Genomic DNA, 27,361 nt, shown 5'->3' on the forward strand with positions numbered 1-27,361 from the left:
CACGCCCACAATATCTACTTGTCGTACACAATTTATACATCAAAACGTAGGTATTTTTGTCTAGTTTCAGACAATGTGCTCAGTTTTGCGATACGCCTTATACTTTTGGCTCCGTGAGCTTCCAAATGACAAGAGTTCCACATTTCCCTCCATTCACGGCCATTTTAAACGTCCTCCACATTTCCCAGCGAAACGCAGAGCGAACCACTTTTTTAAATCGCTGATATGCCCACATTTTTAAGTTTATCAACATAAATTTTATATCAATACGTTCACAAAGGTCTTGTGGTGATCACGATTACATCATTTCACCGATAGCCCTTATCGTTTTAGCAGTCTGAGGCTTTATTTGAGAGCTTGCTCTGTGTCTTTGAATAGCTCCAGTGGGGCACAGCTGACAGTTTCAGCAGGTGACACGGTCGTTAACCTGATTAAAGATCAAAGAGATCTCATCACAGACTTCAAAGGGGGTTTTCACTGGTCATACGTTACCATGACAACCCTTTCACAGACAATTGAATTGAATACTACAGGCAGTAATATGAACATTAGTCTACATCTTTAGCGTTCCACTTCTGTCTGACTGTCTCTGTCTCTCTTTGTCTGTCTCTGTCTCTCTTTCTCTGTTTCTCCCTGTCTCTGTCCGTCTGTCTGTCTCTGTCTGTCTCTGTCTGTCTCTGTCTCTTTGTCTGTCTGTTTGTTTCTCTCTGTCTGTCTGTCTGTCTCTGTCTGTCTCTGTCTCTCTCTCTGTCGCTCTGTCTCTGTCTCCGTTCCTCCCTGTCTCTGTCTGTCTATTCCTCTCTCTCTCTCTCTCTCTCTCTCTCTCTCTCTGTCTAATCCTCTCTCTGTCTGTCTATTCCTTCCTCTCCCTCTCTCTCTTTCTCTCTCTCTCTGTCTGTCTGTCTATTCCTCTCTCTTTCTCTCTCTCTCTCTCTCTCTCTCTCTCTCTCTCTCTCTCTCTCTCTGTCTATTCCTCTCTCTCTCTCTGTGTCTGTCTATTCCTCTCTCTCTCTCTCTGTGTGTGTCTATTCCTCTCTCTCTCTCTCTCTCTCTCTGTCTGTCTATTCCTCTTTCTTTCTCTGTCTGTCTATTATTCTCTCTCTCTGTCTGTCTATTCCTCTCTGTCTGTCTGTTCCTTCCTCTCTCTCTCGCTCTCTCTCTCTCTCTCTCTCTCTCTCTCTCTCTGTCTGTCTGTCTATTCCTCTCTCACTCTCTCTGTCTGTCTATTCCTTCCTCTTTCTCACTCTCTTTCTCTCTCTCTGTCTGTCTATTCCTCTCTCTCTCTGTGTCTGTCTATTTCTCTCTCTCTCTCTCTCTGTCTATTCCTCTCTCTCTCTCTCTCTCTCTCTCTCTGTGTCTATTCCTCTCTCTCTCTCTCTGTCTGTTCCTTCCTCTCTCTCTCTCTCTCTGTCTGTCTATTATTCTCTCTCTCTCTGTCTGTCTATTCCTCTCTCTTTCTCTCTCTCTATCTCTCTCTGTCTGTCTATTCCTATCTCTCTCTCTGTGTCTGTCTATTCCTCTCTCTCTCTCTGTCTATTCCTCTCTCTCTCTCTCTCTGTGTGTGTCTATTCCTCTCTCTCTCTCTGTCTGTCTGTCTGTCTGTCTGTCTGTCTGTCTATTCCTCTCTTGCTCTCTATCTGTCTGTCTATTCCTTTTTCTCTCTCTGTCTGTCTATTATTCTCTCTCTCTGTCTGTCTATTCCTCTCTCTCTATCTCTATCTCTTTCTCTCTGTCTATCTATTATTCTCTCTCTCTCTGTCTGTCTATTCCTCTCTCTCTCTCTCTCTCTCTCTTTCTCTCTGTCTGTCTATTCTTCTCTCTCTCTGTGTCTGTCTATTCCTCTCTCTCTGTGTGTCTATTCCTCTCTCTCTCTCTCTCTCTCTCTCTCTCTCTGTCTGTCTATTCTTCTCTCTCTCTGTGTCTGTCTATTCCTCTCTCTCTCTCTCTGTGTGTCTATTCCTCTCTCTCTCTCTCTCTCTCTCTCTCTCTCTCTCTCTCTCTCTCTCTCTCTCTGTCTGTCTATTCTTCTTTCTCTCTCTGTCTGTGTATTCCTCTCTCTCTATCTCTCTCTCTCTCTTTCTCTCTGTCTATTCCTCTCTCTCTCTCTCTTTCTCTCTGTCTGTCTATTCCTCTCTCTCTCTCTCTCTCTCTCTCTCTCTGTCTGTCTGTCTATTCTTCTCTCTCTCTGTGTCTGTCTATTCCTCTCTCTCTCTCTGTCTATTCCTCTCTCTCTCTCTGTGTGTCTATTCCTCTCTCTCTCTCTCTCTCTCTCTCTCTCTCTCTCTCTCTCTCTGTCTATTCCTCTCTCTCTCTCTCTCTCTCTCTCTCTCTCTGTCTGTCTATTCTTCTTTCTCTCTCTGTCTGTGTATTCCTCTCTCTCTATCTCTCTCTCTCTCTTTCTCTCTGTCTGTCTATTCCTCTCTCTCTCTCTCTCTCTCTCTCTCTTTCTCTCTGTCTGTCTATTCCTCTCTCTCTCTCTCTCTCTCTCTCTCTCTCTCTCTCTGTCTATTCCTCTTTCTCTCTCTGTCTGTCTAGTTCTTATATCTCATTCGGTACATTTTTTGGCTCTCTGTAACTTCTGCATACGTTCAGCTATTAAAACCATTTAACTTTTAAAATGTTCAGCTCTTTCAGCTAATTATGGGACTTCTTCAACTTCTTCTACTATTTATACTTTTGCATACGTTCAGCTATTAAAACCATTCAACTTTTAAAATGTTCAGCTCTTTCAGCTAATCATGGGACTTCTTCAACTTTTTTTCTACTATTTATACTTTTTAAAATATTAAGCTTTTTAACACCTTTTTTAAAAACATTTAAGTCAATGAGAGCATGCTTCAAATCCTTCAAATCCCACTGAGGTACATCAATCAATGTTTCCCTGAGGTAAACACTTTACCCATACTCACCTCAAGATGTGTTACCACTGACATATATAGTAATTGAAAGTTACTTCTTTTTCTCTTTTTTCCTCTCCTTTATTTTTCCTCTCTTTTTCCTCTCTCTCTTTCTGCTTGTTTGTTCTATGCAATGGATATGGCTGATAATAAGTCTTCTTAGTCAATTCATTGAAACATCCACTTTTGACAGTATTACGGTTTAGCTTCCAGCTTTTCTAAAATGTATTTTAGCTCTTAACTTATGTGCAGATCAACTTCCAACTTACAAGTTTTTCAGCAGTTTAGAACAAACAATTTGTTCCATATTTCTGCATTTTCATCAATGTTTCTCACAGCATTTGTAAGTTTTCCATACTGATTCATAATTTCAGATAAAATATTATATAACATGTAAATTACTTTATACATTAGTGGTGTTATTCAACTTTTTAATGAAATTCATACTCATTCTACCAATTTCCACTTTTTCAACTATTCTCACTACTTCACCTTCTTCTTACTGATTTAAGCTATTCAACTAGTTTAGCTTTAGCAATTCAGCTATTCAGCATTCCCACGCATTTTCCGCAGGAAATGCATTTTCTAGTTCTTCTTATTCCCTCTTCCGTACGTTTTTTGGCTCTCTGTAACTTCTGCATACGTTCAGCTATTAAAACCATTCAACTTTTAAAATGTTCAGCTCTTTCAGCTAATGATGGGACTTCTTCAACTTTTTTTCTACTATTTATACTTTTTAAAATATTCAGCTTTTTATGACTTTTTTTTAACATTGAAGTCAATGAGAACATGCTTCAAATCCTTAAAATCTTCTTCCGCTCCCAAAATTTTCAGCTCCTTCATACTTTCACCTACAGACGCCAAACAAACTTTAAAATGTTCACAAAATATTCAGTTATCCGGCTCTATCTTTTCAGTTTGATATCTTTTACAGTTTTTGTGAAAAAGCTGTTTAAGTTTAGTGATCATTTCAGGATTTTTCTGTGTTTCTAGTGATTGTGTATTGCGTCTGGCAGAGTGGATGATGTCATCGTTAGAGTGTAGCAGCTTAGGAAAAAAATCTTTGTCCCCTCTCTATAAATTGCTCTCACGCCCACAATATCTACTTGTCATACACAATTTATACATCAAAACGTAGGTATTTTTGTCTAGTTTCAGCCAATGTGCTCAGTTTTGCAATATGCCTTATACTTTTGGCTCGATGAGCTTCCAAATGACAAGAGTTCCACATTTTCCTCCATCCACTGCCCTGTTTAACATACTTCACATTTCTGAGCGAAACGCAGAGCGAACCACTTTTTTAAATCGCTGATATGCCCACATTTTTAAGTTTACCAACATAAATTTTACATGAATACGTTCACAAAGGTCTTGTGTCTCTAACGGTGAAGTCGGTGTTTCGATAGCATGTACTGTTGTGGATTTATTAAGGCTTGTTTGAAGGCTTGTTTGAAGGGTTCTCTCACACTGTCTCTCACTCAGCATTAGCAGGTGCAGTTTAACAGCAGGTGACACGGTCGTTAACTGATTAAAGGATGTTTATCAACACTCGTCACCATGACAACACTTTCACAGACAGCAGCAGCAGTCTTTCAGCCTTTTCAGACATTTCTGCATTTGTGAGTCATTATCAGTTAGAAAATATACTCAGACCTCACAATGTTCTACATCTTTTCCAATCCTTACAATTTCCCCTTTTTCAAAAAATCTGTCTCTGAATAGCAGTAGTGTGCCACAGGTGACATATTAACAGCAGGTGTGGTAATGACAGATCAAAGAAAGGCTTTATTAGAGCTGAAGGAACTCCAGTCAGCTATACTGATGGTAGCATAGAGGATATGTTGTATGCCTTTGGTGTGGGAGACATGGGTTCAAATCCCACTGTGGTACACCTGTCAATGTGTCTCTGAACAAGCTTTTTCCCTTTTTCAGCTATTCTCACTACTTCAACTTATTCTTACGGATTTAAGCTACTCAACCAGTTTAGTTTTAGCAATTCAGCTATTGACGTTTTATTTTGGCTTTCCGTAACTTCTGCATACATTCAGCTATTAAAACCATTCACGTTTTAAAATGTTCAGCTCTTTCAGCTAATGATAGGACTTCTTCAACTTTTTTCTACTATTTATACTTTTTTAAATATTAAGACATTTTCAGGTAATTCATTTCAACTTTCATCTTTGACAGTATTACAGTTCATCTTCCAGCTTTTCTAACAATGTATTTTAGCTCTTCACTTAGATAATGCACTTTAGCTTCCAACTCTAACACTTTTCAATCATAGTGTAGTGGTTATGACACATACCTTTGACGTGGAAGACCTGGGTTCAAATCTTATTCTGCTACATTAACTGATGTGTCCTTAAGCAGAACACTCAATCCCTATAGCAATTTGTTTTCTTTCCTGTTTTTTTTTCCTTTTCTTTTTTCTTTTATGACACATGCCCTTGGATTGGGAGACCCAGGTTCGAAGCCCACTTTGAGCCGTGTTACATCTGACATATATAGCAATTGGAAGTTGCTTTGGATAAAAGTGTAAGCTAAATGAGATGTAACGTAATGTTGTGATAATCTTTATAGCATGACACAGCACTTTTCACCAGACATAAAAAACATTATATTTTGTCTGTCTTTTCTCACACACAGAGGCACACACACACACACACACACACACACGCAAACACACACAGACACAAACAGACACACAAAAACAAAAACACACACGCAAACACACACAGACACACACATACACACACACACACACACACCAAAACACACATGCATGCACACACGCACACACACATATGCAGACACGCACACACACACTCAGCCACACACAGACACACACACACACACACACACACACATACACACACAGACACACATATGCAGAAACACACACGCAAACACAACACACTCATGCACACACACATGCAGACACACACACACACACACACACACACACATACACACACACACACACACACACACACAAATACACACACAAATGCAGACACAAACACATACACACACCAACACACATATGCAGAAACACACACACAAACACACACACACACACATGCACACACACATGCAGACACAGAAAGACATACACACACACACACACACACACATACACACACAAACACACACACACACACACACGCACACACATATGCAGACACACACACACACACACACATACACACACACACAAACACATACACACACACACACACAGACACACACACACACACACAGACACACATACACACACAGCCACACATATATACACACACTGAGGTACATCAATCAATGTGTCCCTGAAGTAAACACTTAACCCATACTTGCTCCAAAGGTGTGTTACCACTGACATATATGCTATTGAAAGTTGATTCCTTTTCTCTTTTTTCCTCTCCTTTTATCTTTCCTCTCTTTTTCCTCTCTCTCTCTCTTTCTGCTTGTTTGTTCTATGCAATGGATATGGCTGATAATAAGTCTTCTTAGTCAGTTCATTGAAACGTCCACTTTTGACAGTATTACGGTTTAGCTTCCAGCTTTTCAAAAATGTATTTTAGCTCTTAACTCATGTGCAGTTCAGTTCAAGTTTTTCAGCAGTTTAGATCAAACAATTTGTTCCATATTTCTGCATTTTCATCAATGTTTCTCACAGCATTTGTAAGTTTTCCATACTGATTCATAATTTCAGATTAAATATTATATAACATATAAATTACTTTATACATTAGTGGTGTTATTCAACTTTTTAATGAAATTCATACTCATTCTACCGATTTCCACTTTTTCTTTTTTTTTTTTTTAGGTAATTCATTTAAACCTTTATCTTTGACAGTATTACAGTTCAGCTTCAAGCTTTTCTAACAATGTATTTTAGCTCTTCACTAAGGTAATGTAGTTTAGCTTCCAACTCTAACAATTTTCCTGATTTTTTAGCAGTGTAGTGCATTTGAGCTTTAAGATTTTTCGTACTATTGTTTCATATTTCTGCATTTGTGAGTGATTATCAGTTAGAAAATAAACTCAAACCTCACAATGTTTTACTGATTTTGTCCTTATTCAACTTTTAAAGCCAACAGTTCAGTTTAGCATAAGCTTTTAACTTTTTAATGAAATTCATACGTATTAAAACGATTTCCACTGTTTCAACTACTCTCACTACTTCAACTTCTTCTTACTGATTTAAACTATTCAACCAGTTTAGCGTTAGCAATTCAGCTATTCAGCATTCCCACGCATTTTCCGCAGGAAATGCATTTTCTAGTTGATATTGTATTGCTATTATTGTTATTATTACTATTTTGCTTAATATTGGCTTAGCAACTTTAAAAACGGTTTACTGTTAATTGTAAGATTCATATTTTGTCGCTTTGGACAAAAGTGTCTGCTAAATACAATAACCATAACCCTTTTCAAAAGCTACAACATCAACACTGATTTTATAGATCACACAGAGTTTTCAGCTACCCACCAGGCCAACCACTAGCATTTTCTCGTAAGCCTAAGCAGTTAGGTTACCTGACAGCCACTTCTCTCACTGGTCGATCATGCAACAAAAAAAGGTATGTACGAGTCGAGTGTGTGTTATTTTGCTTTGTGATAGACAGTCTATGATTTTAGTGTGTTAGGTTACTTATTAGTTTTTATTTTATTTTGAATTTAAAAACTTAAACCAGACCCGGTGCTAGGATTATATTGAGCTGTTTTAGTACAAGGGACAGCGGCGCATGGCATTGTAAAGCATCATTATAAATTGTTGAAATTTAAAAAACATTATTGTTATTATCAGGTGACAGACTGCGTCTGCCAGAGGCCTTGAACAGGAGATAACAAGCTGGAAATTCCTGCTTACTGTCATCATCTGGTACAACATGCTACATGAGGTTAATCGTGTCAGCAAGCTGCTCCAGAGCCCACAAGTTGGGATTGATGTGCTACTGTACGAGGTGGGATATGTTCTTAAATTCCTAAAGGAATACAGAGAGAATGGCCTTTCATCCGCCCAGACAGATTCTAGAGACATCGCGGAAGAGATAGAGATGCCAATGGTCTTCTCCACTACACGAGGCCGAAAACCCAAACGCCAGTTTCCGTACGAGCCCCAAAATCCGGATCCTTCCTTAACAGTGACACCCGAGGAAAAGTTCAAGAGAGATGTTTTCCTCCCACTAGTGAACTCTGCCATTACAGGCATTAGTGAGCACTTCAAGTTGATGGAGACATTTCATGGTCTGTTTGGTTTCATTTATAGAAGAGAGGAAATGAAAAGGGCCGTGGAAAGTTACACCCTCAAAGAAAGCTGCGCAAATATAGAAAAAACCTTCGGCAATGTGGACGCTGAGGACCTTGTGCGCGAGATCTCGGCTGCTGTCACTGCCGTGCCAGCAAAAGAAACTACTGGCCTGCAGATTCTGAGCTACATTTACAGAAACAATTTAGTTGAACTGTATCCAAACCTCAGCATTGCTCTCCGACTCATGATGACAGTGCCTGTGACTGTAGCGAGCGGAGAGAGGAGTTTCTCTCGCTTGAAGCTAAAAACACACCTGAAGTCAACAATGCTCCAGGAGCGGCTGTCAGCTCTCGCTCAGATTTCTATTGAGCACGAGGTGACAAAATCGCTGGACAAAGATGAACTTATCAGCACTCAAACACAGAAGGGTGGATTTCTAAAAAGGGCTCAGGTGAAATCTACGCCCGCCGCCCGGTGAGCTGTCCACGGTGCTGAAAAAACGCGGAGCCCATTGTTATTTATGATAAGTTCGGTTCAGTGTCAGTCAGACACTTTTTCTCCTTTGCTTTTGTTAAATAATTCAGGTTGAGGGGATGTTTGAGCTGTTTTTTTTAAAGTCAGCCCAGACAGCTGAAAATATACTGCGCAAATCAATTAAGCAGAGAAGAAGAGAAGTTGGCGTCCGTGAAAGGGTGAGGCTTACTCCAATGTAAAACACTGTATAATTGTATATAGTTTTAATCAAATAAGGTTAGAATATTTCTATGTTGAGCTGCCTGTTCGTGAAACTGAAAGTGCACGTAATAAAATAATATACCATTGATGCAAACCAACAGGAATCCTTGCTTTTTCTGCTCTATTATGTTTATGTTTTATGTGGGTAGGGCCCCATATTAGTCATTGAAACGGGCCCCCAGATGCTTAAGGCCACCGCTGGCTGCATCTACTGTATATTGGAGCAATAAAAGTACAGAGCTGTTTCATTTTTGTTAAAGCCTTATCTTTCTGCTTTCAAAGGTTAATAATCTCTTAAATTAATCTAAGAGAAAGGAAAGAGAAAGAGAAATGTCAACTTTATGATGCGTTTGTTTGGTATCACAGAAACCTTTTAATCTTTGGATTGTATAATTTACGAAATAACTAAATTAGAACATCCCTCTCTGTGATCACTGGGGTTATACATTCCTGCTGAATAAACAGGATAAACTCTTCATATTCGTATATGTATTAATTCATTTTCTGTAGCATTTATCCTAGCCAAAATAGCACAATGGAAGCAGGTAAATAGCTTCTTAAAACTAATTTGAGCCTGCTATGTCCAGTCATAAATTATTGATAACATTGCTGATAAAATGTGTACATCACCAGGAGAAATTATGCACCTTTTTGATAGACATAGGCTATTATAGCCATAATAATATGCACATGTTTTTGGTGTTAGGCTATCCTTGGATTGGCCATAAATTGATTGCCTTGATTTGTAACACCGGTCCCAGTAAATGCCAGTCAGGTGACTCTTGTTCTTATACTGAAGAAGGCTGTTCCCAAAAGCCTCAACCTTTATATGTTAAAATAAATGCATCAGAGTTATGGTATGTTAACTAAACAATTGATGATTGCAGCACCTGAGAAGCCCCATGGTGAGGAGCAGAGAGCAGAGAGTAACAACGGTGCTGTTCAGGTGTTACGCTAATCACTGTGCCCAAGCAGCAGAGCTTCGCCTTTCTGAGAATATAGTTCCCAGTTTGTATACGGTTATAAGATGGCTGTCTCTCATGTGACCTTGTTATTTTGACATGCTGTGACTATACAAATCACAACATATAAATAGGAAAATGTTGGCGTTATTTTGTCACTTATTGGGAGCAGTAGGCTAGATGGAGCCAGTTACCTCCGGGATCTGCCATTTAAATTTGTCTTCAGTTTCTCAACATATTGTTTGTCAAGTAAAAAATAAAATCCATGAGAAAATGTAATCATTGTTACAAAAATAAACTTACAGGCAAACTAATCACTATGATGGTTACAGACAGGATCAGCAGCATGGTAAGTGTATAAAAAAATAAACCAACACTTCATTTATTACTTCAGTGTTGTTAAAAAAAAGCAATCCAGATATAAGAAAGTTAAGAAAGAATGGTATACTTTATGAATCCCTCTTGGGAAAATTCAGTTTTTTCCCTGTACACATAGGTCCGAAATACACAAAGGTGTGCCTATATACAGGACCTATAGACATTGATTATTGTTACGTAGAGATGATGCATTGATGGGGCTGCTGTAGTCAGGCTCTAAGGGTTCTTTGCCTTGCTCATGTGCACTGCAGCAGTGCCCAGGTCAACAGGTATCTTTCCAGCTACCAGTCCACATCCCATTTCTGGTTACTTACGGCAACTCAAACAGGCCACCCTTTAGCTCCAAAGCCAAGTCCTTACGGACAGCGCTACTACTGCCCAATTTAAGGGATATAATATGTTCAAAGTGTTTAGCATCTTGGTACATTCAGTGAAGTGTAAGAAACAAGGAAAGTTACATAATTAGAAGAAAGGCATTTTGATTAATGCAGTGCATTTGTCCTTGGTGTTTAAATAAATAATATCATATAAGGTTGGAGTGTGACAATTAACATTTCTTTCTTTTTTATTACTAATTTAAGCAGGTAATTAAACTTTTTGTAGAAAAATCATACAAGACATAAAGTAATATTCCAGGCGGACTATGTTTATGTTTTTAAACATGACTGGAAGGCAGATATGAACAATGTATATCCCATCTTTTCTAAAAAGACTAAAGCAACAAGCAACACAAGACACACACATACTGCAGGTCCAAAAGCCTAAAATTGCTTTTGTGGTGGGATTAAAATTCAATTGTGGGGGCACGTCTAACAGTGATGCCGTTCCACAACAGCGAAGGCTTGATCCCCTTCACGGAGCGTACAGCTCTTCCTCCTCATGCTTCAGTAACCAAAAGCTGCTGTGTATTGTCTTCAGTTGCACTTAATTTGATTCACATTACCTTTATGGACTAACAGTTTACAAAAACTAGATCTATGAAGTTGTTTTTGTTTTCTCTTGCTGATGATAGGTTTATTTACATCAGTAAACCAGTCAAATGGCTTGTATGTATTATTGAAGGCCCAGGGTCCAGGACCCTGATTCGCTACTGTAGTTATTATAATCATTCAAGAATCAGAAAAATGCTTCCTCATACATGCACACATATGTAACAAAGGGTTTTGTATGTCACCTATATACTATACTATGAAACTATAAAATGAAAACACAAGCTTTAATGTCTGAACCAAGACGGCACTGCATGTCTTCTCTTTTATTAATCAAAAATACAATCAATGGAAACTTATCACAACATTTCACCACTTCTGTTTTCCCCTTCACAATAAAAGCTCTATGGCTTAACTTCCTCTTATTATTAAATAGAGGTAACAATACAATTCCTTACACATATAAATCATTTTATTGTAAGCCTACATTCATTTGTAATAAAAAAAAAAAAAAAACTTATCATCATTGTATTTTTACTATAACTGCAATATATACAGTATGTTCCAAAAAATACTGAGTGGGACTTAACAGAGAAATATATAAAGCTCAAAATGAAAAATGAAAAAGCCCTGAAAAGTTAGTAATTTTTCAGTGTTCTGCTGAAATCATTGGATATGTCATCTCAGGGAAGCTTTCTTGACTCCTCCTTCACCACTCCTATCCTTTTGCCCAGCCAATTATAACTAGAATTAGTATAGTACATTTTTCATTTTCACCAATATTTAACATTGATTATGTCAGATATCTTAAGATTATATTTTTCTTTCAGGGACAAGGCTTGGAATTGGGTAGAGGTTTACAGCGATCCACAACAGAGTGGACTTCTCCAACGTTGACGCCCTTGTAGGTCCCAGTGATGGACGTCCATGTCGTCTGCCCGTTTCTGTAGGTGCGGCTGAGGCGAGCTGTGTAGGGGATGTCTGCCTTATACTTATATCCCACCATACTGACACTGCAGGAGTGGTTTGGTGGGACAGTTTGCTCCACAGAGACAGAGTAGGTTTTCGACTCCACCACAGTGGTTCCACTGGAGAATTGCTTTGTTGTTTCAACGCTGAGCGCAATATCTGCAGAGCCGATGAATGGGATTTGGGCGGTGATGCTACTACTGACCCCAGTCGTGATGGCAGTGCTGGTGTCCCACCTTTTCTCCTCCATGTAGGTTTTTGAGAGCTCAACTCTTTTCACAACTGGGCTGCACTCATTGTTGGTTATGATGGACTTGGTCATGGTCTCTGGAGGATGCTGGAAGACTTTAACATTAGTGTTGTAATTGACATTGGACATGTGCTCGCTGTTTATTTCTTTGTTGATGGTCAGGACCTGGTAGTTCTTGTACCAATACTCATGACCTTTCCAGGGAAGGAAGAAGGCCTTGTGTTTAACATGCACCTTCCCAAGACCATACTCGTTCAACCCAACATATGTGTCTCCGGGGGAGCATGTGTAGACTGCATTTTGAGGCACTGAACCCCAGGAGCCATCCTTCCATTCTAAAACATCAAAGTTGTCTTTGTTTACCAGGAACTCAAATGAGCTGGCAAGATTCTCTTTCCCTGACAAGGGGTAGTGGCAGTAATGACCCATGTTGGGGTTGTAGAAGCCAGATGAGCACCTGTATTGGCAGACATAGTCGTAGCGAGCGGCATTTCCATTGTAAATTGAAACGGCACCAGATGGGAGAGAGCCAGACGAGGTCTGCCATTCCAGGCTGGAGTCTTGCAGACCAGCTGAAGACATAGTCAGCAGGGCCGGTAGCAACAGCACTGAGAGCTTCATCTAAAACACAGCACAAAACCACTGAACATACTTTGAAATCATATGAAACAATTTTAAATTAGTATAATATGCCCTTGTATTGCTTGGGATATCTGTACATACTTGCTTACATCTTGGAAGACTTGAATAAAGATTACAAAAAGCATGTGCAAAATCTTAAAAGTTTTGAATTGCGGAAGCATACTTAATTTTGTTCTTTTATGGGATAATAACTCTTAAAAACTTTCACATTTCCCAATTAACCATGCCACCTCTTGTATGCTTCTAGGATTCTTTAGCCAAACACAAATGAAAAGTGCACCCCCCCCCCCCCACCCCCCCCCCGCCATACATTTTTTTCTTTACATTTTGAATAAAAGCAATATCTTTTCTCATCTCATTTGATGTGACACTTGGCAAAGTAACAGCAGCATGGAAAGCTTTAGTTTACCTTCGGTGTGCAGAACAGGCAGGGCCAAAAGCAGCAACACTGGCAGCTTCACCTGCACATAAAACACAGATGATTGATCATGCAAGAGACGAAAACTATTGAATTGTCTGTTGATGAATTTGAGAAAATCCAATTTTCATGCAGTTTTAAAATGTTAACTTTTTAATTAGATTAGTGGTAGTACATTTCTTGCATAAATTGACTTTCTACTTCTAACCTGCAACAAAAGATTAACTACTGAAACATTTTCAAATTAGTCAACATAAGTGGTTGAAATTTATGAGAATTAATCACCTTCAGATTTATGAACCTGTCCAATGTATCCAGGCATACAGTTTATAGCTGCCTTATTTCTTAATCAAAAACAAATATACTCTCACTTCATCTAGGCTTTGACTTTGACCATTAAATATTGGGGTAGAAGAAATCAATAAGACACAAAGTTCATCCCTCTTTTATAGCTCTTTTCTTTATCATATTTAGTTTAGTTGGCTTTGTGTTTTATGTCAACATTTATGAATGATGATTCTGCATGATGAATTCATGCAGGATTAGGGTTAGCCCAAACCCATATTTTAACATTTTGGGAAAAAGCTCTCATTCACTTTTCTGCCTAAAGTTAGATGTAGATGAGACAATGCTCACATGGGCAATGATAGAAAACCCTGAAGGGGGTTGACTGGGAGAAATGGTGTGGGAGGAGTTCAGGAAGGCAATGGAGAAGGACTTTTGGTTGGTCCAAATAATCTCATTTTGACCTATAAACAGTGGGGTTAAAGAAGAATAACAATAACAACAACATGAATATTTTGTGTGTGCAGAATTGTTGGTTACATTTTTCCCCTAACATAACCCCATCATGTCAGTTGTTTTTCATAAAGTGAGGAATAGACATGAGAACATTCAAGGTTGCTTTTACACCTGAGCTGTTTGGTCCGTTTTAACTGATCCCTGGAGCCGGTTGGTTCGGGGGGCCTGAACATGTGGGTCTCTATTTTCTTCTAAGTGCACCAGAGTTCAGCTCACTTTAGGTGATAACACGAGCCACCCCAAATAAAAGAAGTGAACCAAAGAACAGTGCATTCTGTTTATTTATTAACTGATTAATCAATGTGGAAATGATTATAGTCGGCATATTTTAGTTAATGTAATGGGCGGGTTATCTAGTCACCCCAAAGTACATTTGATTGGATACATTTATATAAACGTTCAAGTTATTAAACTATTATAAGGTTTTACAGGAAGGGATCAAGACAAGGATTTTCATCTTAAATTGTAAATTGCTCCAAAGTTATTCTTTACATAATTGGCATGAAACAGAGATTCAATTCAATTCAATTCAATTCAATTTTATTTATAGTAGGGATGAGCGAGTACAGCATTATCTGTATCTGTTAACCATATGAATTATCTGTATCTGTATCTGTACTCTGACTGGGCGGGGCCTAACCCGGAAGTGGGCGGGATTTAACCCGGACGTGGGCCGGTTTGTCTTGAAATGGGCAGGGCTTTAACCGGTATGTTATTTTAAGCATGCAATTGATATGGGTTGATCAGAAATTGTTATATTTATTGCTGATTAGAAAACTATTTACATGACAGCATCAGCATTGAGCTTCAGATCAATGGTTTTGATCACGATAACAAACAAACTATATACAGAACAAGAACAATGAATACAACACATGCGGTTGCAATTATGAAGTAAAATGTAATGAACAAGAGTTTTCATACTCAACATAACTTTCTTTTTTTAACTTTTAATTTTTTTATGATCCGTGTGATTTTTTTTTTTGGTTCTTTTTTATTTTTTTTATTTCCACACCAGGTATGTGTGTGTGTGTGTTTGTGTGTGTGTGTAACAGAGACAGAGAGAGAGAGAGAGAGAGAAAGAGCGAGAGGGGGCGGGGGGGACTGTGTTCTACGGATCAAATAGTCCGACGCTGTTTTTCAGATCTGTTTAGAGCCAGCTGACGGTTTAAAAAAGAAAAAAAATCTCCGACAGACAGAGATGCAACGCGAGTCACATTCTACCAAGCACCACGTCTGAACAAACCCCACGTTTACCAGAACTCTACTGGTTAATAAGTAAGTACTACAAACCGAAGTAAAAAACAAACCTGAAGCTGAAGAAACCCTAAACGTTAACGGAAAAGACCCACGAACCTGAGTGACTGAGGGAGAGACAGAGAGAGAGAGAGAGAGAGATGGCTCAGTCATTGAAGAAACCCTGTAGGCCTAAATACTTTGACTTTGTCTTGGCTCTGACACTGAACAATAAACAGTAACAGTGGCGTGGGAGTAGATGACTGAATGGAAGGTGATCATACATCAGGAATGTTTTTTTAAACCCAAAAATCCCATTAACTGGAAACATATAGAGGCAAGTAGGCTGGGTTGAAGTGTTCTCTAAAAAACAAATGCAGACCTGAAACTGGTAGCTACACTTACTATGAAGCTCATCACATCAAAATAGGCAGGTGAAGATTCAAGCAAGAACATTAATGAACTTAAATTAATGTATCATTTTAAGTGGTAGTCCATAACATATGTAGGATGCAAATTTGCAGAAAAGAACAACACAGGAGTACCCTAACCCTAACCCTAACCCAAACATAACCCCTAAACCCTAACCCACATTTTATAACCCCACCCATGATCTTTTTCTAAACCTAACTGTCCCATTATTCTTGTCTCTGGTCGGCCTGAAAATGTAGGTCTCTGTATATTTTAGTTAATGTCATGGGCGGGTAAGCCAGTGAAAGAAAACTTAAACATAATAACCATGTTGTAAATGCCTTGTTTAATATTTTAACCAGCAATAAAGCAAGCAAAGACTGAAATATTACAACCATGAGAAAGAGTGCAGAGTGGGTTTCCATCTTGTTTAATTTGATATCTATTGAAGTTACACCTGCAAAAGAATAATAGTGTTATTAGCAGGACTTTGTGTGTCTGAGTGTGGATCCAGAAAAACAAGCAGAACTTGAACACACCCACACACATACATGTGTTTTAATGACAAGCCAAGTGAAAGCCACACCTGCAAAAGAATTTAAACTTTTATTAGGTTATTAGTATTTCAGTGCAGAACACCAGTGTTTGTGGTTTTTTAAATGTGACAGAAGACGGTTCAATCCTTTTTTGTTAAGTTTGAGTGAGCACCATCAGACCTGCAACTCTACTGATTGCTACACTAACTATGAACTACATATCATTATAATGGGCAAGTGAAGATTTTAGAAATGAACTTAAAATAATGATCATTTAATTGGTAATCCATAAAATATGCAGGAGTCCTATGACATTCTGATAAAAAGCTGACCATGAATCACTGTGTGACCTAAAAAGAAAGGTTTGTGTCAAGATGATTTATTTTACTGTACATCTTGCATCTTGATCTTTTTCCTGCTCAGACAGCTGACAAGACGGAGGCTGAAAATCAGTTTTTGCGTGACATCTTATGAAAAGTGGAAAAGGGCAACATCTTTGAGGGTTCCTTTGATTATCCGATGGTTTATGGTTTATTATGGTTTTGCAACTGCTTACCTTAATACTGAATGGCAGGCAACCACATTGTGACTGCAGATGAATGGGTGCTGTTTAGCTGAACTCTGCTTTACTTTCGGGCAGATCTCGCAGAACTATGACCCTGACCTTTTCGAGCCTAAAGATACAGATTCTTTTAAATCATTTCTAAAAAGCAGGAGAAATGAAGAACACTTTAACGGCTCGGCAGGAAACATGTTGGCAAATTATTCTTTTACAGTGTATGTCTGATTCTTCCTAGTGTTCCTTTTTCTAAGGGTTCCACTATCCTCTAGAGATCACAAATGAATCCACCATCAGAAAACATAATGTCATTGCAAAAAGGCTAAATCCTACCAAGTATATCCATCAACTTTTTAGTCAACATAAATCTAAAAACACTAAATATAAGACACCTAACGAGTCATATTTCAGTGAGATATAGGGACTTGTTTTTATATAGGGATATTTAATGCATCTTAAATATCTTGTTAAATGACAGAGTCCTGAAAACATCTTGTTTTGAGTTGTATCTCAGATGAAACAAGCTTTTTTGACATCACATAAGGTTTTTAAGCTGCTGTGTTATTTGTAAAAGATGTATCATCTTTTTTGAAGATCATATCTTATTTCAAGAAATCTTACAAAGTGAATTTTCACTTGTTCTACTGGGGAATTTTGTTTTATTTATTACAGACAAAATATATCTTGTAATCATTGTTTTTTAGTTTTATTTATTTTTGAAGTGCATGTACATGTTCATGCAGGTAGAAAGGAGAAAACTGGATTTGACCTAATGTAGCATGTGAATCAGGGAAAATAAATAATACTGATGGTTTCTTAAATTATATCAAATAAAATGAAACAGGATGACTAGAAAACTGTTTTTTGGTCTCAACTAAAGCTAGGACTTCCAAATCTTTCCGCTCATGTTTCCAACTTCCCTTTATTAATTATACCACACCCACAATTACTATGGTGTGGCTGATTTGCCAATCAGTGGCCTAGCTGTTAATCAAAATCAGTGGATCAGGACTATAACTAAAATATGTAAAGTCTTAAAATAACTATTGTTCTTTAAATATAAACAAAAAAAGCTTTTTTGGCTCCTACAATGGCAAAAGGGGTTCCTGGAGACACCTACTAAAGCGGATTCGAGTACTTTGCCAGGTGTATGTCTGTCTGTCTGTCTGTCTGTCTGTCTGTCTTATTGCGGCCAGTTTTTTTTATCGTGATAGCGTCATAACTGTGAACACAGTCAGAAAATGTTACAGTTGTGTAGTAGACATCAAATGAAGGCAGGGTTAGAAGATGGGTGTAGTCCGAGGAAGGACGCCGGAAATAGAGGGAGGGTAGGAAGTAGGAATATCCTGGAAGCACCAGCAGGATTGCGTTTGATATTCTGATATATTTACCAGGGCTGGATTTTAAGGTTAGTTTATTACTACAAACTGGTGTTAATTAACAGTTATTTTATTCTGTGTTTTCATCTGCAGCTGAAGTGAGTGTTGCTGCTGATGGCCCTGCTGGCTCTTTCCTCTGCCAGCAAGAAGAACGATGAACTAGGTAAACTGAAACTGCCATTACAGTAACAAATTACCATTCTGCTGTTTCTTTTCCAACCAGGGCCGGAGTGGGACTCATTTTCAGCTCTGGAGTTCTATGCCTTAGACCCGGCCACTTTATTTGAAATAATGTGATTAAAACCTTAGTATATACCGTTAGTCTGCAATTGCGCACTGTTCTCTTCACAATGTAGATTTATTAGAACAACATCTTTACAACAACTCCATGTTGTTAAATAATATCAGAATCTATTTTCGGTGCAAATAAGGGTTCACAGATACCACAACCTTAAAATGAAATAACAGAATAAATGAAAATATCAAATAAAAAGACAAAGGATACAATAAAATGTATTGCACGTTGGTTTCCATCATCTATTTTCTTCTTATTTAATTTTACTTTCATCCTATTCCCTTTCAGTTATGGGCTTTGTATATTTACTGTCCTACTTTTGATGATAAAAGGCATAACAGGTCACTAACATTTGGGCTAGGGCTTTAGGTCAGTTTGGCTATATCTAAAATTCATGAGAGCAGCACACTGCACACTGATTGTCACTGACTCTTTACTGATATAATTTATATAACAATATATAGCCTAATAATAGTTCCTATTCCTATGTTTTTTTTCCCTTCTTTTATACAGCCGTACTGAACTCAAGTCTGGGGGACAGAGTTCCTAAGATCACTGATTATTAGAGATGCACCGATTACAATTTTTAGGCCGATTCCGATTTCTGATTTTTCATTGAGTTTGACCAGCCGATACCGATTTTAGCCGATTCCGATTTCATATTTTCTAACTGCTTTACAGCACACACAAATATTTATTTTCTATCTTTTCTTTAATAGAAAATTTTACATTTTGCATAGAACATTGAACATTTTTTGAAGAGATAATCAATCACTATAAAATAGAACTATATAAATTACTCCTGGTGTGGGTAATTCACACACATCTAAAGTGCAATGTTATGGAAGAACCATTTCCTTCTTTTCACATCCAATAACTAAACAAATGTGATATATTTAGCAAACTAAACTTCTATGTATGAAAACAGGTAATGGCAATAAAATAATATATAAATAACAAATAAAGATAAAATAAATATAGCCTTGCAGTATAAAGATATTTCTCAAAACACACACACAGGCCTGTTTGAATGTCAACAGTAACGTTACCTGAAAACAGCGTGTTTTTCCTTTTTTAGAAAGTTTGCTTTATGTGTCATTGTGCATAAATATGAACAATACCATTGCTGTCAACAGGCTTATCTGCTAACGTTAGCCACCGACGGTTACCTCGGAACAATCCAGCAAATAGACAGTACCCTAGAGTGCCGTTACCTGAAACAGATGATTTAACGTCGCCGCTCATTTTACACACAGTTTAGCAACAAAACTACACACAGAGGGAAGATTACTACGTTTTTAATGTTTGTTTTGAGTGCTATGCATCCCCACTAACCTGGAAAGCGTTTTAAAAAGTAACTTTAATACAGCGTGTCGGAGGAATACAGTGTCTCTTTTTTTTCTTTTTTGTCTCCTACAGCGGCCAGCGGGGCGTCAGAGGCAGAGGGACCACAGCGTTCGCTAACGTTAGCTTCTTGACTCATCTGGGGTCTGATAAACAGTAAATTCATCAAAGTCAGTGTGCCCAACGCTATTTTCCAATAAACTGTAGCTGTCATATTTCACGGGACCGCGTGAGTGTGGTTTTCATGTTCCAGTTTTTCAGCCTCAGAGAGGAGAGAGAGCAGCTGACTGTTCGCCTGAGATCAGTAGAGCAGACGGCTGACACGGCTCAGAGAGAGCGGAAAGAAGAGAGAGGAAACCCTGCGTGTGCACGTGTGGTGCTGATGTTGCCCGATGTAAGTCATGCGGTGCCCGAGTGAATTTGACCGGCATAAAATCGGCATATGTCAGACTGACCGGCAGGTCGCCGGTCATGGCCGATGACGTGAAAATCGGCCAATTCCGGTCACCGGCCGGTCAATCGGTGCATCTCTACGATAACCAATCGACAAATCAAGCTATTAAAGCTAAGAGAGTTGTTGTTCTCAAAGATTGATTGAGAAGAACATGGACTAGTCCTCCTCACACGAGGTTGATCAAACCAACCTGGAATGGCAGACCTAGATGGCTCTCTCCACAACGGAGGCTTCTACAACCCTGACGGTGAAGGGTCCTTACTGCCTCTACCCCTACGGAGAGAAAGAGCTCCGTGGCTCCCCATTTGAGATGTTGGTAAACAAAGACAACCTTGAGCTTTTAGAATGGAAGGATGGCTCCTACGGTTCAGTGCCTCACAATGCAGTCGAGACCTGGCCCGGCAGCAATATATAGCTATGTTGGAAAGAACAAGTATGGTCTTGGGAAGGTAGATGTTAAAAAAAATATAATATCGAGGTTAGCGCTGAAACGACTCTCCAGTTCACCAAGGGGACCACTTATACCGAGTCGACCACCCACACTGTTTCTGTTGAGGCCGAAATACCACCAAACCACTCCTGCTGTGTCAGTATGGAGGGATATAAGTACAGGGCAGACATCCCATACACTGCACGCCTCAGCCGCACCTACAGAATTGGGGAGACTACATGGACGTCCATCTATGGGACCTACAAAAGTATCCAAATGGGAGAAGTCCGGGGTGTGGTGGATCGCTGTGAAGCTGTACCTGATCCCAAGCCCTGTCCCTTAAAAAAAGAATAATGAACGAGGCTCCATGAGATTTGACACCTGATATATTGTATGTCTGTAACATTGTAATGAAAAGCTGAAAATAAACTTGCTTTTATGTTTTATATGCTGTAGGAGCCACATATTGGATGTTGTTTATGGTCTCATTTGTGTTGTTTGTTGATTATTGTGTTGTGCACTGATATGGCAGGTGGTGGGCGTTGTCATCGCAGTTTGAGCGGAAGTGATACTCTATTTGTTTGCTTCACCTGTGCACCTGGGTTTTTTGGGCATTGACAGAGAGGGGGTGAGCCTGGGAGCGAACACTTTCTGTTGACCGTATCACGCATCACGCTGCATTAACGCAATTATTCTACTCACCAGGTAACAATTACATTTGGTAACTGCAGTGCTAAGTGTATTTTACGTGTGGAAGAAGAAGAATAAAAATCATTGCAATAAAATCTCGAGCGCGTCACAGTGTGTATCTCTCAGTGTTTAGCCCCTCGCGGCAGCAATATTTTGGACTGCTTACAGCCGCAATATATGCCTTAACATATAGACAATAAAACTACTTGGCATTTACATTTTTTCAAGCAACAAATGAAATGTACGAACAAATTCAAACAATTCAATATTTCATGTTCCAAATAAAATAAACTTACATGCAAACCAAATGTATGTCACAATCACTTCATTATTCAATGAGCATGCATGTTACAGTAAGAAACAACAGCATGGTAATGGTATAAAAGAACTCCAGATAAATGAGCCAACACTTAATTTATTACTTCAGTGTTGTTAATGAAATATTCAGAGATAAGACGGTTTAGGAGATAAAATATGATGATAGCTTTCAGCATTTTTAAGAGTTTAACATCTCGATGCATTCAGTAAAGTGTGAGAAAGTGCAAGAAATAATGAAAATCAATGAATGCAGTTCATTTTTACTTGGGGTTAAATAATATCTTTAAGATTGAAGTGTGAGCAATAATTTAAGATGACAAGAGAACAGATTTTGTTATTATTTATTATTACCAAAAGAAGAGCCTCTGATGGAGCGCATCTAAGTAGCAGAACATTATATAACACGTATGTAACCAGTTACTGTTGCATAATTCCATGGGAAATAAATAATGTAAATAAGAAATAACTGATAACTCTTTCAGAACTGAATCTCGTAAACCTTCACTGCCTTTTGTTAATTTTGGGGCTTTATACAAAAAAATATAAACAAATAAAGGAGCTGTATAGTTAAAAAAAAGTTTAAAACCTTTGTGCAGAGAGAGTGCACATTTCTGCTAGCTGAGTATTGTAGTTGTTACAATAACTTACTAAATAAAGAAAATAAATCTACTTTGATCATTTCAGTGTGAAACATTACCAATAGTTTAAAGTGTTAACAATGTAGATGCACACGAAGCAGCTGAAATATCTAATAATAATAAATCCAGTAGATGGCACTGAATGAACTGATTACCACACATGGACTCAAGATAAGACCGCTTCATGAGTCTGCAGCTCATTATGCAGAATTGTATCAATAATACTAAACTGCAAACAATATACTGCTTTTTTAAGTAGTCAGTATTTTCTATTCACATAAGAGAAATGACAGATATATTAAAACATTCAAACTGCATTTTTTATTTTATTCAGTGGAAATACAGTATATGGATGTTAACAAGTAATTAAACACAAACTAAATAGGTATGCTTATAAAAAAAAAGCCCCAAATATTCTTGTATCTGTGTTTTTTTTTCCTTCTTAAAAAATGCCTTTTAGAAAAGATATGATATCAAAAGTTCATATGTCGCCTCCAGACATATAAAAATAATCTGCATGGAAGAATAATGTGTCTGGTACGATATTTCCAGAACAAAAATTCAATTACTTCGTTAGAAGTTCTTAAAATTACATTTCCTCCTTCTCTCTGAATTGAAACTTTATGAGACTGTGTCCCAATTCCACGTCTACATACGTATTCTAAGAAGGTTTATAATCTGTCTGGAAAAGAGACAAGGAAGTAATATTATTTAAAACAGCCCTACTAAAAAATTACAGATTCTTGAGAGTGCTCAATATCATGCAATGCAACAAACAATGGAAGTGGAGGAGCTGCTCACAGCTGGGAAAAATTCCCACTAATTACAATCAGAAAAGAACAACTCAGAAAACCAACTGAAAAGAACATTGTAATTACGTTAAATTAGCTGTAATATTCTAAAGTCACAGTTTGATTGCCTCCTGTATACAATTAGTAGTAGTAGTAGTATGGAAATGTGACACAGCATTTTAATATGCTAAAACTATTTCAGAGGTCAAACTACTGCACAGTGTAGCTCACACATTCAACAGTGAAGTAACAATAAGAAAAACACTTTGAAGTGAAGGGGGACTTTAAACCGCCATGTGATTTTATTTTGTACGCAACAATTCATTAAGGTGAAACATTTTTAAAAAGCTGTTCATATTCATATTAATTTTATTGCATTACATTCATTTGGGTTTCATCCAAAGTGTTTTACAATAACTGCACTGAACACTCAACAGGAACAGGAGCTATGTCATCAAAAGTTGGAAGTGTAAAAAAGCATCAAACATACAGATATATTATGTCAGACATCATGTGCAAGGCTGGGAGTTTTCTAGAAGTTCACATCGGTCCACCATGGCCTGGACTTCTACAACCTGAACACTATCATACGTCCCAGTGATGGAAGTCCTGTGGATCACCCCGTTAGCGTAGGTGCGGTTGAGGCTTGCTGTGAACGGGATGTCCACTTTGTACTTATACTGCATCATATTAACCATGCAGGAGTGGTTTGGTGGGGCAATGATCTGCACAGAAACAGTATTAGTGGTGGCCTCTACCATCGTGTTTCCCTTGGAGTAATCGAAGGAAACCTCGGTGCTGAACTGAATACCGCTGGTAGTGATTAGGGGGATGCTGGCAGAGAAGGTCAAAGTAACACCAACTGTGACAGAAAAGCTAATGCCCCACCTGTGCTCTACCTCATATGTCTTTGAGAGGGAATCTGTTTGCACCACTGTGTTGCAGTTATAGTTCTTGATCGTGGAGTTACGCATGACCTCTGGAGGATAGTGGAAGATTTGAGACTCATCAGTGTTGTACCTGACGTTGTAAATCTGCTGGCTGATTATATCCTCATTGATAGTCAGGACCTGGTAGTAGTGGTACCAATATTCATCATCATACCAAGGCAGGTAGAAGGCCTTATCTTTAGTAGCAACCTTCCCAAGTCCATATTTGTTCTTCCCTACATATGTGTCCCCCCGAGGGCAGGTTCTGACTGAACTCTGGAACACTGAACCGTATGAATCCTCCTTCCACTCCAGGATCTCAAAGTTGTTTTTGTTCACCAGGATCTCAAACGGGGAACCCGAATATGCTTTTTTTGCATTTGGATAGTGGCAATAAGGACCCTTGCTGGGGGTATAAAAGCCAGCCTCACACATGTATTTGCAGACATAATCAATGCGATCAACATAATCATTGTGAATGGAAACTGCGTCGTTTGGGAGAAAGTTGTTCCAGGTCACCCACTTCAGGTTAGAGCCATCGTCAGACTTCTGGCTTAAATTCCAAAAAGGTCGATAAGTTAGCCTCCATCTGCTTGCAGTGATTTCAGGACTGAGTTCTTTAATAAGAGTGACAAAAGAAAAGAGAAAAGGCAGACTTCTTAAATACAAATTAGTCCACTTCAAGATCAAGATCAAGATCAAGATTAATTTAATAGTCCCACATCGTGGGGAATTTGTCTTGGGCCTTTAACCCATGCTGCAGCCATATTAAAAACAAACAAACACAGACAGCATTATAACAAACAACAGATACTGTACAATACCATACAACAGACCGTACTATGGTTCTGATGGTGTATAAAACCCAACATGGTGTCATGCAATGCAGTAGTTAAAGATTACAAAAAATTTAACAATTTAAAACATTTAAAATAAAAACTAAACAAATAAGTATCAGTGTAGAGATCACAAGTACAACAATTACAAATCTCCATCGTCATGCAGGCTTGTTCTGCCTTTTATTTGTGGCTAAAACTTCAGGATATCCCTCCTGGAGTGACACCTCATGCACCACCACAACCATTAATGTATATGCATTCACACATAAATGGGTGCTTTCCAAAAGTATGGGTATGTGTTTTTAGGATGAAACCACTGAAACAATGTACTGTAAGCAACAAAAGCAAACAACTTTAACAGCCAAGGGCATTTACAGCCGGGGAGATTTAAAGGGTAACTACCATTTTTTTTCAACCTGGACCCTATTTTCCTATGTTTTTGTGTCTAAGTGACTGATGGTAACGACAATCTTTGAAATTGGTCCAGTATTAAGCAAGATCGCTGCAGTGGGCAGTGGCGAAACAAGCTACAATGTAAGTTAATAGGGCAACTAGTTTGTATTTACCTTTTCTTTGCTCTGTGCTGTTCAAGATGTCCAGAGGACTGGCTGTGGACAGAGCCAGCAGGGCCAACAGCAGCAACACTGACAGCTTCATCTGGAGACGAAACACAGAACAAAATCAGTGTTAGTTCATAAAACATCATTAAACCAGCACCTCAGTGTTAAGCCATCAAGATATTTAGTCTGGACTGTCTGTACATGGTAAATCTGTTTTTGAATAAAGAAGAATAGATTAAAATAGATTTTGGAAATACAGTAAAGAGTGAAATCTAAATAAATAATAACAAAAAATACTTGTATTTTGAGTGGCATTAAATTGTATGTTGAAAATGATGCAAACGGCATATTTTACAACATTCTTTAAATTTCAAGATACAGGAATTACATTTTCTATGTCACCACTCATATGTTTGATCTATTGAACTTCAATTTGACAAATGTAATACTTACTGAACTTGAGGTGAAAACACAATATGAACTAATTATTGCGCTGTCCTTCACTAAATGCACATCTAGTCTTTCCCTCTTTATATACTGTGGCTGCTTGATGGCTGCATGATTGAACAAACACTGTTCTTTTGTCTGCTTTAAAAAAAGTTTTAGTAGAGACCACTGGATTTGGAAAAAGTTACTTGCCAGTTGTTAATCAGTGGTGAGTATTGAACTTTAAAGAACACTAGTTTTGCATTAATGACATCATATCAAAAGACTTCCTAAATAGGTTGCTTTTGTGTTCCCTCAAACATGTATTGCTGGAAGGAGATTAACTTTCATCTAAACTTTTCCTGCAGCATAAGGGGGATTCTGAAATCAGTTATAGGGTCACATCTTAGGATGTAAAAAGGGGAAAAGGGCAATATGTTTGAGGGTTTCTTTTGAATAGTGGAACTTTGTTTGGATTTAGTAACACTAATAACAGTAATCTAGATGTTAATAGAATATGATTTTAAGATGTTTGTCTATCACCTTAATAAAATGTTTTGTACATAATAAAATCACATGGCATTCCAAAATTTAAAATGTATTACTGTATTGTACATATTACTCATCTTATTTATACATATTAGTTATCTTTTTATTTTATTGTATATAGTGTCCTTATTGCACCGTGGGTTGGAGAGAAACATATTTTCATTTCCTCTGTACGTCTGGCACATATTGCAGAATTGACAATAAACTTGACTTGACTTGAAATGTGTTTTTCTAATTTTTAACTTCAATGTTTGAGCTTTACTGTGCAGAGATCAACTCCAGAGGGCTGTGTTTTTACATTCGTCTTCAGAAGATGGAAAGTTTCTTTGAACTCACCCTAAATCTCAGTTTGAAATGGATGAATAAAATGTAATTAAATACACATCCGTTTAAATGTTTTATATAACTGTAATGTATATGACATGATATACCATGCTGCTGTTCCTGACTGTCTCAAACATTCATTCTAATTGAATATGTGATTGTGACACAGATTTAGTTTGCATGTAAGTTTATTTTATATTAAAAAATATAATATTAAATGCAAATCTGCTTGAAACATTTTAAATGGCAAATAGTTTTATACAATATGTTAAAGCATATCAAACATAAAACAGGTTTATTTTTAGCTTTACATTGCAATGTTATGGACATTCAATATGTCAAGTGTCTTATCTCATGGAGCCGCTTTTATTATTCTTTTAAGGGACAGGGCTTGCGATCAGGAACAGGTTCACAGCGATCC

At 38.0% G+C, this 27,361-nt stretch overlaps 2 protein-coding genes across 2 annotated transcripts; both read right to left on the reverse strand.

Moving 5' to 3' along the window:
* Nucleotides 1–11,307: 11,307 nt before the first annotated feature.
* On the reverse strand, nucleotides 11,308–13,807 carry LOC116054478 (natterin-3-like). The gene is made up of 3 exons (XM_031306049.2): nucleotides 13,717–13,807; nucleotides 13,423–13,474; nucleotides 11,308–12,992 (listed from the first exon to the last, which is right to left on the reverse strand). The coding sequence occupies exon 3, from the start codon at nucleotides 12,990–12,992 to the stop codon at nucleotides 11,979–11,981; it is 1,014 nt and encodes a 337-aa protein (XP_031161909.1). The 5' UTR covers nucleotides 13,423–13,474; nucleotides 13,717–13,807; the 3' UTR covers nucleotides 11,308–11,978.
* A 9,226-nt stretch (nucleotides 13,808–23,033) lies between these two features.
* Nucleotides 23,034–26,130, reverse strand: LOC116054064 (natterin-3-like). The gene is made up of 3 exons (XM_031305382.2): nucleotides 26,095–26,130; nucleotides 25,648–25,738; nucleotides 23,034–24,859 (listed from the first exon to the last, which is right to left on the reverse strand). The coding sequence occupies exons 2-3, from the start codon at nucleotides 25,736–25,738 to the stop codon at nucleotides 23,823–23,825; spliced, it is 1,128 nt and encodes a 375-aa protein (XP_031161242.1). The 5' UTR covers nucleotides 26,095–26,130; the 3' UTR covers nucleotides 23,034–23,822.
* Between the last annotated feature and the right edge of the window lie 1,231 nt (nucleotides 26,131–27,361).

Source organism: Sander lucioperca, chromosome 2, assembly GCF_008315115.2.
Source record: "Sander lucioperca isolate FBNREF2018 chromosome 2, SLUC_FBN_1.2, whole genome shotgun sequence".
Classification (NCBI taxonomy): domain Eukaryota; kingdom Metazoa; phylum Chordata; class Actinopteri; order Perciformes; family Percidae; genus Sander; species Sander lucioperca.

Coding starts and splice junctions, on each gene's coding strand:
- LOC116054478 (XM_031306049.2), bottom strand. CDS start 12,992: ATGAAGCTCTCAGTGCTGTTGCTACCGGCCCTGCTGACTATGTCTTCA.
- LOC116054064 (XM_031305382.2), bottom strand. CDS start 25,738: ATGAAGCTGTCAGTGTTGCTGCTGTTGGCCCTGCTGGCTCTGTCCACA. Junction 24,860..25,647: donor CAGCACAGAGCAAAGAAAAG/GTAAATACAAAC, acceptor CTCTTATTAAAG/AACTCAGTCCTGAAATCACT.